Genomic DNA, 14,380 nt, shown 5'->3' on the forward strand with positions numbered 1-14,380 from the left:
AAATTCATTTTCAAAAATCTCTATCACAAGATAGTTTTATTGGTGATTCTTTTTTGTTAGGATTCCAGGAATAATATCCAGTATAAAAGGGTTTTGTGTCCATAACATAGTCTTCTTTAAAAGTTTCAGCGACCATTAGGCAGTGGCATTTTATATTATTGATGAGATTACCTTTTATTTGAATTTTGTGAATGTCACAAAATTTTCCAAATTCAGAAAAGACTGAAGGGTTTCATTCAGAACATTGTTATTTGTCATTTTTATGTTTTTTCAAAGTCATTATTATGTCATCTATTGAAAATCAATTTGTTGTTTCACCTTGCAAACTTAAATTTAAGTCGTTGAGGTGATTGAAAATATCTGATAAGCAGTCTAGTGTTGTGATCCACAGCTCATCTGTCAATCGATCACACAATTCAAAATCAGCATCCATTGGGAACACCTGCAACTCTGAATGTAGCTCAAATCACTTGTGTAGCACTTTTCCTTTAGAAAGCCATTTCACCTTTTGTAGCAGTAAGTGAATGTGGTCACTACCTATTTCGGACTACAGTTTCAAAAATAAATGAAGAGTTTAAAGCCTGAGAATTAATGAAATTGATCACTTTGATTGCTTCCTGAAGAACATATTTAAATTGTTCAGGCATCCATTTTATTGCTGAAGCTTCTCTGTGGGTGCTGCAGTGAGTGAGGGTACAATTTTCTTTAACAGATTTTACTTTGGTGAGAACAGAAGCCAACACACTGCTTCCAGTCCAGTCCATTTTCTGCTAAAAAGTTATCCAGCTTTTTGAATATTTCATCGGAGGTAGTTTGTGTTCAGCTTTTCACAAAATAAGTGATCTTTTATAATTGTACTTTGAAATATATACCACACATAAACCAAAGCTGCGCATCATTTCATACATCTGTGTTCTCATCAAGTTGCATGGTGAAAAAATCACCATTTTTGAGTTGAGCTATTAAGTTGTCTTTAACATTTAATGCCATGCTTTCAATTCTGCAGTGCATGGTATCATTTGACAGTGATATCTTATCTACCTGTTTAATTGTTGTTCACTTGACATAAAAGTCGCTTTTGCAGTTTAAAAGATCTTTTACAGTAGGTAGTAGCTCCACCGATTGTATGAACTTCTCCACACTTTTTGTTCTTAAGCTAAGAAAGACGCCTTAACTGCTTCTTAAGTACTGTCTGTAAAATACAACATAATTTTCTTTGTGCTTTTTATCTCTAACAATTTCAAGCAAAATAATCTTTAGATTTGTTGTATAACATTGAGTATTTAGTACTTAGGAGCCATTTCAAAAATGAGAGTATCGTGCTCATTTTTTAAAGAATTTCAAAGCAATCTGCATTGAAATGTGTAATCTACACATTGAGGTCATGGCTCATTGTCACGGATGTAAATCCATGACAGTAAATCCCATTATTAATGTACTGATGTCATATTTTCATATAATTTTTTTATATTTTAGTCTGAAAAAGATCTTGACTCCACTAATTCTGATTCTTAAGTAGAGCTCAGTGATAGGGGGTTTTTAACTGACAGTATTTTATTTGTTGCTCTATTAAGCAACTTATCCATGTCGATTTATATTTTATGTCAACTAAACTAAACCAAATTAATTCAAGCAAAGCACATAAATAAGTAAGTATATAAAAAAAAGTCCCTTTTGAGATTCATGCCAACACTACCAGTTTAATTTTATCACATGAAAAATTAACAGAATAATTTTTTAATCAGGTTATTATAGAGTTTGTAAAACACTGGAACCAACTGTTTTTGTGTCTGCTTGTAGGATAACCACAACTGACTCACTTAAATGCTGGAGGGAAGTACGACAATCCTTCTATACTGTTCATTAAGAAACTTGTTCATACATGTCTGAAGCAGTGCATGCATGGGACAGACAAGTCGTTCCATGTGTGCTGTAGCATGTAAGAACCTCTCAGCATTGTATGTCCATTCTTGCTAGCCGAATGATTGATATTCTTATTGTTCCTACACACAATTAATTTCCTCAAATTAAAGGAAAAGGAAATGCATGGTAAAGTACGTTTGTGTTATATATAAACGTATTATAAATGAATAAAAACAAAAGTTTGAGAACTGCTGATCCACTGTATTAATAATAAAAAATATAATAGTAGTAAATATCTGTTGCACTAATAATTTTGTGTTATAATAATTATAATACAATTTTTTTAATATTATAATTGTGGTTTTTTTGTTGTGTCCTGTATATGACCTTAAGAAGCTCTTGTACCAAGAGTGGTACATGTACCACAATTTGAGAATCGTTGCTCTAAATTATTCTTGATAAATCATTAATTACTAAGTTAATTACTGTATCACCTAAGTGTCAGGATGATAAATTTTAAATTCTTAATTTTCAAAATGAAATAAGTACTTTCTTAAACCTAAATTGTAGAATTGTATAGGATATTCACATTTAACAAACTATCAGTGCAAGTACTAATCTTTTTTATTTATTTTTATTATTCTTCTGGAATTAATTTAAATATATACCAAATTTTGATAGTTTAAATAATTCTAATTGAAAAATTCATTCATACAAGACTGTTTATAGTGATTTCAGAAATGATTGACACTACTTGATTCAATTAGTGTCTGCATTAAGGATGTTTTGTCAGCTTATACAGCTATAGAAAAAAACATAATGATTATATTTTTAGTAGTATTTTACTCTGGTTTCTCGATTTTTAAATGACTTTACTAAAAAATTAGTCTTGGAAAAACTTTAAATATCTGTTACAATATAAACAAGAACTTTGTAAAAAAATAAAATTAAGTTTAGGATATTGATGTGTGCATAAACATAAATCAAATTTACTCCATTATTGGCTAGATTTCCCATAATTTTTACCACTCAGTGAATTTCAATAATAATTTGATTATAAATAGTTATAATAAAATTATGATATGTATAATATAGAGGTATTCAAAATAAAATTTACTTGTTGGACCTCCCTACCTATTCCTACAACTAATCTTTTTTTATAGAAAACTATTCTAGAGTATAAGACAGTTATTTTAAATGTCATGTGTAATATATATATATATATATATAAAACATGAGTGAAGTATACAAATTTTATTAAATATCATAATATCAGTTATCTTATATTTCCTCTTCAGAATTTATTTCTGTCTATATAGGTATCTGAATTATGTCTTACTTATAAAACTATTGGATTATAAGATAAAACTGCATTGAATAATACGATATTTAATAAATATATTTACTGTTTCAGTTTTTTCAAAACCCCTTAACCTATCCGTCATGAAAGCGAAGGATACATCAATTGAGTTATACTGGACTGCACCAGATGAGGCTGTAGTAAATATATCAGGGTATCATGTTTATTACATGGCTAATAATCATACGAGCAAAAAAGAAGTACTGACTTCACAGCCAGTTATTCAATATACTTTGAATTATCTATGTAAGTATCATTAATTATTATCTTATTAGCATCTTAAAACTATGGATAATGTTGAGAATAAAGACTGTGTGTTTATTTCAAGAAGTTATTGTTAAGTGTAGACACTGGAATTATATAAATTATAATGTTTTCTTGCTCCAAATGAGAGTATTACATGCCAGTCAATGTTTTGTATGTATACTCTTTACTTCCTGCAGCAGTCAGTAGTTAATAAGTTTTTTGCTTTGCTGATTTACTATTTTCTTATTAAAAAATCCTTGTTAGGATCTTCTTCACCCTGCTTTTTATATATCTGTCTGCTCTTTCTAATCCATTTATGCCTTCAGGCTCTCTTCAGTCAAGCCGTAATTTCTGTAGAGTTGTTTCTTTTGATTGATGCTTTAGCATAACTTACCTATTCTGTTCTTATAGATACATTATTCACAATTCTCTTATACTAACTTGTGTATCTCCAGGTTTATTTTTAAATATGAAAGCGTTTTTGTCTTAGATTTTTTTTTCTGTATTACCTCATCAATTTTGCTACTCTATAGTAGCAAGTAGCATAGTTTGCCTCAAACCATGAGGAAAATATTACTACATTTGCCTCATGGTTATTTTAAATTGGAAAAAAGATTATGCTCAAAAACTATTTACAAAAATTTTACTTAAAACTAAACCTATGTGCCAATTTTTTTTTTTTTTTTTTTTGTTAAACAATCATGTCATTAAATATTACAGAAAGAGTATATAATGGCTGTGTTAGTGAATCAGGTGATTTGGCAACACTGGATATAGCAAAAGCATGTACATTTGCTGTTAATTGTAGACTGGTAGGATTTAACAGAATGGCTGTACCAATAGACTTTTAAAGTGTATTAAAATTAATTGAAAGTTATGAAACTGTAGCAAGTGCTTCAAACATTTTTAATATTCCTCGTAACGATCTAGTGTCTTGTGCCCATGCAATAAAACCATGGTTAAAAACTTCCAGGAAATTGGCTGCGAATTGAAAACAAAGCATTAGAATAATTGTGCAGCATTAAAATAACTGTGCATATGTACCAGTACACCAGCAAGAGTTATGAGAGTGAACACTGCTTTACAACAATGTCCTTCATGGTCAGCGTGATAACATATGTCACTAGGCATTTCTGATTGTATTTTAAGTAAGATACCAAGATTTCCTGTAGCATGTAATATTTAGATCGTGCATGTGCTGAATGATATTGATAATTTAAACTGACTTACTCGTTTGTCATCTTATTTGACATAATCATTTAAACTCATCTTCTAAACAGTCATTTGATGGGTGATTAGGCTTATTTCCACCTTTCAGGCTTTGTCAGTAAGCAAAACCTTTAGTTGCTGTTTGAGTGTAAATCCTCAAAGATTAAATGAAAAGCTGCTCCATAGGGTCAAATTGACTGTCTAGTATGCCATTTCATCATTTGGAATTATAGGGCCATATTTCTTTGAGAATGATGATTGGCGTGCAGTGACAGTAAATTCACAGAGCTTTGTTAGCATGATAGAAAACTTTCTTCGGCCTAAATCAACTCATCATCCTGTTAATCAAACTGTTATTTCGATAAGAAAATGCTACAAGTCATACTTCAAGGGCTAGGGAAATTGTTTCCTAATCACATCATTTATTTTGAATAATTGCGACATTCTGTAGTCCAAAAGATACCAAGTCTGTGGGCATGTGATTTTTTCCATTGGGGATACTTAAAATTACACATTATCCAAACATCACCAGGACCAGGCAACCTCCAGGACCTTAAAGAGCTGACCCAAGAAAAGGCAGTTTGTGCCCAAACTACAAAATGTGACAGGTAATCTATGCACAAGCCAATTGGAATGTGTAAAACAAAATGTGGCCATTTTCAAGATGCTGTTTTTAAATGATTGTAATAATGTGTTTTCATTTCTTATATAAGTGATAAAGTAACAATTTTTTTACTTATTTATGGTGTATTTTTAATTTTTCAATTCAATGCTGCACCCATTATAGTAACAAAATAAGTAACATCAGGTAGCCATTATTTCTTTTTTTTCTCATTTATTTCATTAATTTTTTCTTGTGTAGACTTTTTTTATTGTGTCTATTGATGATGATTAAGAATCAACATGCCTATCCAAATTTTAAGTAAATTTTTATAAACAGTTTTTGAACATATTGTTTTCCTATTATGTTGATAACCATTCACTGTAACCTTATTTGCATTTTTTCTTTTTTCTTGTACATTTTATCAGTATTTTTCTACAATAATATAAAAAATCTTTTCATTCTTGATTATTGTATTTTTACGTTACAGAGTATTCAGACAACTGTGTGCATGAAAAATCTGTATGTTATAACTTTCTTCTTTGTACTTTCGTTAAAACCTTCAGCCTATCTTTTTCAGTTGTGTTTACAACTAACAAAGATTACTGCTGAATGTTGTTACTGTTTTCATACAGAATGATAGCAGTAATGAAGAATTATGCTCTTACCATACGTTTCCGTGAAGAGTATGATTTTTGTGTAGAATATTTTACTCATAAACTTTCCACCATGTTGAACATTATCTTTTTCTTTCTTACTTATTTCAGTTAAACCGTTGTTTTTAATCATGTCACTACGATATTGTACGGTATGTCGAAAAGATGAAGTCCTTTTATGGTTTGATTTCTTTTTCTGTAATATTTTAATTCCTTTGAACTGTATTTATTATGAAAGTGGTGTAATGTTCAGGTAGTAATACAAATGTTTTTCTATTGTTAGATTTATAACCTTGTTAAGAGGTTGTTCTTGTGTAAAGTTATCCTTTATTTGAAATTTTGAGAATACTGTATGTACAATTAGAATATGATTTGTTTTTCTTTACACCTCCATATGCTGTAGTCCAAAATCATTGTTTTCTGTATTATTAATAGCAAAGATTGCAGTATAAAAAAGATCTACTGGTGATAAACTGGGAACAAAGGGGATTATTGTAGAGTGAATTTTAATAAAGGATCTTTAGAAAATAATCCTTAGGTAAAAAGTGTAATTTTCTTTGATAATTTACACAAGGATATCAAAGTGCTGGGAGTTAAAAAAAATTGAAGTAAGTAAAAATATATTTAATAGATAATATTTTATGTACATGAAATATTATTAGCCTCTTTTACAAGCTGGCTCTTTTTTATGGTACTTAATGAAATGTAATATTCATTTTATTTGTTACTGTTATATAGATGTAATTATAACTTGATCTTGAGGTTGTGTTGTTCAGGTTGTTGATTTTATGGAATAAATTCATTATTATTAAAATAATATTGTAATGATAAACAAAATTAATATTCATTATTAAATGAACCTTGAAAGTAACCTTTTAATGATTTTTTTCAGAGCTTAGGACTGACTAATTTATATCTTAAAAACTTTCTTTTGCAACAAAAGTATACAATCCTAGCAACATATAGCAGCACTTTATCATAACAGTTCCATAAGCCAGAAAAGGCTGAATAATGCAATAATATATGTTAATTAATGATTTAACACTTGTCAGCAATATAAATACATATAATTCAATTTTCTCTTTGTTTTTATCACAGATATATTTTGTATGATCATTTCATGACATTACCTTATCCAGAATTATTTCCAGTTATTAACTGACATTCCTCAAGTAACACTGTCATTTGAGATAGTATTATTTATGTATGCTTTAATATTCTTAAATTCGACCAAATTAGCATTTGAGGCATTCGTAATTTAAATATTATTATTATTAAATAATGTTCACACTGTGTTTACCAATGTTTTCGAATTTTTATATAATTTTTCTATTCAAAGTTAAATGATATTTCATCTTCATATGAGAGTAAAAAAATCATAATTTATTTTTAGCAAATCATTTTTACAGAATGAACAAAAGTTGTTCAGATCGACCTTTGGAGCACGTTACATTGAAATACACCTTATGTCTAGAAAATAAATTAATATTATCATTAAATATAATTTCTTTACATTACAACTAAATCAATGTAATTAAATTTAAAGCTGCTTCTGTAATTCCACAATTTTCTAATTTACTTTACATTTTATTACATAATATACAGTATATGACTTTATTTATTGTATTGAAAGCTTTAGTAAGGTCCATTATATTACTTTTATGTCAGTAGTTATATAAATGGCAACTGAACTTATATTCAACTATTGGATTAGTTGTAGGCCTGTATTTTTTATATCCAGATTATATGTATGTATCTGTACAAACTACAGTATTAGGTGTATAACGGGTTAAATACCCTCCCCCCCCCCCCAAATTTTCTTCTTAGTTGGATTTTATTTTTATTATTAAGACTTGATTGAATTAAAAATATTATTGGTAAATTAATTTATAAAGTAACATTAGACCTATTTTTAATAAACTACAATTTTACTATTATTACTGAATGTACCTGAAAATCTGCTCCAGTGAAAATTGTGTAATCAGAAAATAACCAAAAGAACTAGAACATTTAAAAGTTAGGGAATTCAGTTTTTTGAAAAATTCAGGAATTTTTATGCCTGTGGGAAAAAGGCTATATTAGTTTTTCAATGAAACCATACGTATGATGGATTATATTCAAATAATTTTGTTTTATGGACTTTGCAAACCTACTTGTTACATATACACACGTGCGTGTGTGTGTTTCAAATTTATCTAAAATGACCAAACACCTGATTCATAAAAAAGAACGTAATGAAGAAATTAAAAACTAACAGCAATTTTAAAATTTAAAAATAGAGGAAAAGACATGAATAGTTGGAAAAAGTTCTGTATGTTAAAAATAATTTCATTGAAAATTAATTAATGAAATAATCCAGTTTGGTAGTGATAAATTATTCAACGTCATATTTAAATAATAGATTAAGTTTAACGGTTATGACGTCTAATATAATAAATTTTAAATATAACATCTTGTGTAAGCTAGTTTTCAGTTATAAATTTATTTTAAATTAAATCATTTTGTTAAAAGATTTATAGTTAATAGCTTACATTAATTTTTTTTTCTTTTAATTATTTTATTTTCATTGATGATGACATGTATTGAAATCCATTTTTAAAGAAATGTTTTAATTTAAAAAATAATTAATTTTCTGTTATAGATATTTTAAAAAAAAAATAGCTAATTTAAGATAATATTATATAACTGTTAATAATTATAAATATTGCTGAATTAATAACTTTCTAATAAAAACTTTATATGATTTATCCTCAACCACTAATTGAGGATGAATAAATTGTTTACTTTTGGTCCATTAATGTGTGCATTTTTTAATGATGAAACCTTTGTATTTCATTACAATTTTAATTTTAATTAATTTTCTATATACTCAGGAAGCTGTTGCGATAGCTTAGATTACATTTACTTGGTGAAGAATAAAATATTTTCTGAAATATGAAAAAGTTTGGAAAGAAAAATTTGTATGATTTAATTTTTATTTATATAAAATTCTAATATAATATAAGATTAGTTCTAAAACAGACAATCAGTATAAATAAAGGCCAGTAATATTCAGTTAGGGTTTTGGACATAAAAAAAAATGTAATTCAGTACATTTTTTCAAGAGAAATTTATATCAGTTGAATTGAAAAGAATTATGAGGATCGTTCAGGAAGTTCTTGGCTTACAGAGAAAACAAGATTTTTCAGGAATTCTTTTTTCTTTTTCAACGTAGTACCTTGCAATTCAGTACGTTTAGACCAATGACTTTCCAATTGTTTAATGCACTCAGTATAATGTGATTTGTCCAACTTACAAAATCGCAAAATAAATGATTGTCTCAGCTTTGATCTCATCATTTGAAGCAAATGATCCAGTGAGTCATTTCTTCAAGTCTGGGAAGAGAAAGTTACTGCTGGAAGCCAAATCTGATGAATTTGGCACATGTAGAACCACATTAAAGCTTGGGTCATGGAGTTTTGCAGCAGTAACCCAAGATGTGTGTGCGGCACATTTTCGTGGATAAAAAGGACTTTCTTTTTGGCCAGATTTGGACGTTTAGTCTGAATAGCACCCTTCAATTGGTCCAGTGATGGTCCTACCTTTTTCCAGGTAGTTTTTGGGCAATACATCATGAAATTATCAACTGTGGTTGTGGTTTCGTTTTCTTTGGCACACCTTCATCTGCTTCTACCCGTTGTTTGGACTGCTGTTTGGTTTCTGGTGTGTAATGGTGAATCTGTGTTTCATCTGCTGTTATAAAATGTTGAAGAAACAGTGGAAAGTGAAAACTTTCTTGAGAAGTGTTCAGTCAAATTTGTTTTTTGTTAACAATGTGGTACCCATGAAGCACAAAGCTTTTTTATACCCAAACATCGTGTAAAATATAGTGGACACAGATTATTGAGATGTTTGTGATGTCAGCAAGCTCACGTACCTTCAGTCACTGATTATTTAATACAGAATTGTGGATATTTGTTACAATTTTGTTGGTTATAGCAATTTTTTGATGTTCTGAGCATTCATCATCTTGAATGTATGTACGACCACATTTAAATTTAGCAGCCCACGTTTTTACCATTGAAAATGAAGGCGAAGAATCCTTTGAAGTGAAATCTTACTCCTTTTGTATGTGCGTAAGAATTAGACCTTTTAAAACAAAGCACTTTATAACAGCTTAAACTTCAGTTTTTTTTTTAGTTTTTTCCAGAAAATGTCAAAACTTGACTCCAAACCAGTTTAGACTAAATGTACTAATACTTCGCAGTACACCATCTAAAGGATAATGCTTGACAAATTTTGTAGTTATGTGATGATAACTACAAAAGTCTCTGTGTCAGGCTGAGAACTTTCTGAATGACCCTGATATTACTCTTTAATTGAGATTTTAAAATGAACAATAAAATGTATTTTCTATAAGATTGAATTTGTACTTAATCAGTTTATATATTTGTGGGCATACACATATTTCTATCCATTTTTAATATTATTAATCTTTTAACATATAAAATGAACTAAAAGTAAATATATTATGGCAACTTTGTAGTATAATATATAACATCTTACTATAAATAAAGAGTTCATAAGATTTATATCCCAAATAAATCATAAGAAACTTTGACAATCAACAAAATGAATTGCCATAAATATAGTGTAGGATTACAAGATAATGGACAATTTTTGGGAATGGGAGTTATGTGAATCAAAATTACATTTTGAATGTGGAAGTATTGAAATAACAGCAAGGAGGAGATCTGAAAAAAGTTATTGTCTATTCTTTGCCAAATTATTTACCATGTGTGTAGATATGAAAATGGAATTTTTGTGTAGAAAATACCCATTTATTGCCAAATTATTTATTTTTCTATGTGTGTAAATATGAAACCAGAATTTTTGTGTAGAAAATACCCATTTATTGCATGAAAATGATAAAAAATATTTTGTTTGAAATATTGCCCATCGCTAGCTATACATTTTTCACATCTCTCTGACAATTTATGAATGCCATGCCAAAAAAACTGTTGTTGTTTTAAGGCAAACCAGTCATTGAGCCATTTTCGTACATTTTCATAAGAAGTGAAGTGCTGCTCAGCAAATGCATGTCCCATCGATGCAAATAAATAGTAATCAGACGGAGCCAAGTCTGGTGAGTAAGCCACATGAGAAAGTATTTATCCAACTAAATGCCTCAATTGTTTCCTTGACTTGCTTTGCTGTGTGTGATGGTGCATTATCATGAAGCAAAATCACTTTGTGTTGCCTTTTTTGATATTCTGGTTATTTTTCACACAATGCTTGATTCAGATCAATCATTTGTTGTTGGTAGTGTTGAGTATTAACGGTTTTGCCAGGTTTTTACAACTCATAATAGATCTCACCCTTCTGATTCCACCAAACACAGAGTATTGTCTTCTTTTCATAGCAATTTGGGTTTGAAATCGATGTCAATGGTTAGCCTGGAGACACCCATGATATTTTATGAGAATCATGTAGGATTCTCAAAATATATACACTTTTTATCACCTGTCACAATTCAATGGAGAAATGACTTTCTTTTGTACCTGGCGAGCAGTATTTCACAAATGCTTTTTCAGTTTTCTTGCTGTCTTTCATTCAGTTCATGTGGAACTCGCTAGTAGATTGCCTGAAGTTAAAAAATTCACTGGAATTATGTCTGAGAAACTAAATAAAAGAGTATACTTAAAAATATATGAAATAGGAAAACCATATAAAAAATGGAAGATAAATTCAATGATTTTCTACTGAGTATGAGTAATGTTAAAAATGAACTTGAAAAATTAAAATATAGAACAAGAACTGTAAGGATGATAATTAAGAAATGTCCAAAGAGTTAAATGAAACCTAAACAAGAATTAGAAAAGTCAAGTCAATTTTCAAAGATTAGAAACATATAATTACATATATTTCAGAAAGGAAGAAAATTCTAGATAACTACATATAAATTTAATTCAACTACTAAGCCATATGAATACAAACAAAAGGAAAGGAATTAATGGCGCATAGTATAAACAGATCCAACATTAAAAACTGAATAGTCCAATTTACTTGCAGAGACTTACGGATAGAAATCTAAAATTAGCTGAGGAAAGAAAACTGCCTATATTGCTACACAACAAGGACTCCGCTAAAGAAAAGCTCTTTTTCAGGCCTCATCTGACAAATTATAAGATAAAATAATTATATTTAAAACTAGAAAAATAAATGAACTTGCAATTTTCATCCTAGGAGTTGATTTTTTTGTTAAAATATAGACAAAAAAAGAGACTAACAATGACTATCTAACATTTTTAAACAAGTTCTAATTTGTAATATAAACACTAACTCTATAAACAACTGTGCTTCACGGTTACATACTTTTGTGCTTCAAGTTGCTAAATTTGATGTTGCTCTTATTTTTTTTATGCATTTTATGTTAAACTTCAAATTAAGTGGTTTTTCTCTCCAGTAGAAACATAGCTATTGTACCTGAAAATAATGACTTATAACACATCTGGTCATAGGACAGTTACTGTCCTGGTAGTTGTTGCCACAAATTTTTAAGTAATTTTGCATAATTATACTACACACAATCTTGTCAGAAATCAGATCACTCCTTGTACAAGCGAAAGGATAACTAGTTCCAACCTAACCTATTTTTGTTGACTGTTAACTTTTATTTAGATAATCAGGGATAGGTGGATGTAATATTTCATTTTTTATAGGTTTTTGATAAAGTACCTCACCACCTTTTGTTCATTTGCTCGAGAAACTAGCAAATTTTGTATGTTCTATTCTACTTATCTATTTAGTTTGATTATTTTTGACAGATAGATCTTATGTTGTAAGGCTGGTTGGCATTACCTGTAATGTTTTTGAGCTCTGTAGGGTTCAAATTGAAGCACCTTTTTTCTCTTTTGCCTTTTTTTATATGATATTGTTAAATATGATAAGTCACCTTATACTGTTTGCTGTTATTTCATTCAGTGACTGCAGCAGCTGTAGAGTGATATAAATTCTTTTTGGAAAGGTTCATTGACAAGAAAAGCCAAGAAACATTGGTCTTATGGATTGGTTGTCACATTTTAAGTTGTAGCTGTTCTAGTCATAAATGTTCTATTTGCTTGGAGCAATCACAGTAATTATGCTTTTTTAGACCAATGCATTAGAGAAGCTAACATTCAAGTTAAAATTTTTGCTTATTTCAGAAAGATAAAAAACTATTTAGTAAAGGGATAACCTACTGGAAACTTTTCAAATAAACACTGACACACCTTTCTCAGCGCCCCCAGAGCAAATCGATCCTCCAACCATCAACAGTTTGGAATTCGCAATTAAAGAACTTAGAATTTACAAAGCATGCGGCCCAGACGTAGTCTTTGCAGAAATCTGGAAAAACGCAGGAAAATCATTGATCAAAAATCTCTACTAACACCTAGTCAAAATGTGGATCACACAGAACATTTTTGAACACAACTACAGCAATAATCCATCCATTATTCAGAAAAGGGGACAACCAACCTAGGTAATTGTTGAGGAATAATCCTTCTAGATTGCACATACAAAATTTTCTCCTGCATAATTTACAACAGGATTATAAACACTCTGGAACCACAGCTTGGAGAATACTAAGGCAGATTTCACCTCTACAACAAATTTTCAGCCTGAAACTAATCAAGGAATATCACAAGTTCAGAAATAAATAACTGTATCTCATTCATAGACTTCAAAAAAGCTTACAACAGCATCTATAGACCCACACTTTTAAAAATTCTCATATCATATGGCCTTCATCCCAAATTAATAAAAATCAGTGAACTAACTTTAATCAACAGTAATTCCAAAGTAAAATTCAGAAGGAAAATTTCAAAAGCATTCACAATAAAAACCAGCTTCAGGCAGGGTGACGAATTAACCCCACTGCTTTTCAACATGGCCCTTGATTACATCATGAAAATTTGACAAAAAGAAAGAATGGACAAGACACATTATACATAACATTGATCTGTGGGTTCAGCGTGGCTTTGGGGAGCTGGGATTCTACCTCTCCCAGCTGCTAACCGGGCATGGGGAGTTTGAGGGGTACCTGTGCCGGTTTGGTAAACGTGCTATCTCTGCTTGTAGATACTGCAAGTCACAGGACACACCAGAGCACACCATATACCACTGTTGTAGGTGGGACGGTGTTCGACAGGAGCTGGGTTTGACCTGGCTTACTCCAGAGAGGACTATGGGTTATATGCTTTCCAGTAGGCAGGCCTGGTGAAATTTGGAGAAGCTAGGTACTAGAATATTGAAGACAAAATCCCGTGATGGTTGGAACCTTAATCGTGTGTAACCATATGTGTGTTTAGTTAGGGAGGGCAGCCTCGATCTGGAGAGGACGGTGAGCCGAGCTGGGCCGTTCTTGATGAGGGATTGGTGGTAGTTTTTTGTTTAATGACTACTGGTTAGCCTCATATAGGAACA

The 14,380-nt window shown here is 30.0% G+C and overlaps 1 protein-coding gene across 4 annotated transcripts in view; it reads left to right on the forward strand.

The window, feature by feature from the left end:
* Window positions 1–14,380, forward strand: part of Ptp99A (Protein tyrosine phosphatase 99A) — a 114,716-nt gene that overhangs the window by 7,294 nt on the left and 93,042 nt on the right. For all 4 annotated transcript variants that reach the window (XM_075362156.1, XM_075362157.1, XM_075362155.1 and 1 more), the window contains exon 2: window positions 3,278–3,469. In XM_075362156.1, coding sequence (XP_075218271.1) covers window positions 3,278–3,469 — 192 coding nt within the window. The remainder of the gene's footprint in view (window positions 1–3,277; window positions 3,470–14,380) is intronic.

This window comes from Lycorma delicatula, chromosome 4, assembly GCF_047948215.1.
Source record: "Lycorma delicatula isolate Av1 chromosome 4, ASM4794821v1, whole genome shotgun sequence".
Classification (NCBI taxonomy): domain Eukaryota; kingdom Metazoa; phylum Arthropoda; class Insecta; order Hemiptera; family Fulgoridae; genus Lycorma; species Lycorma delicatula.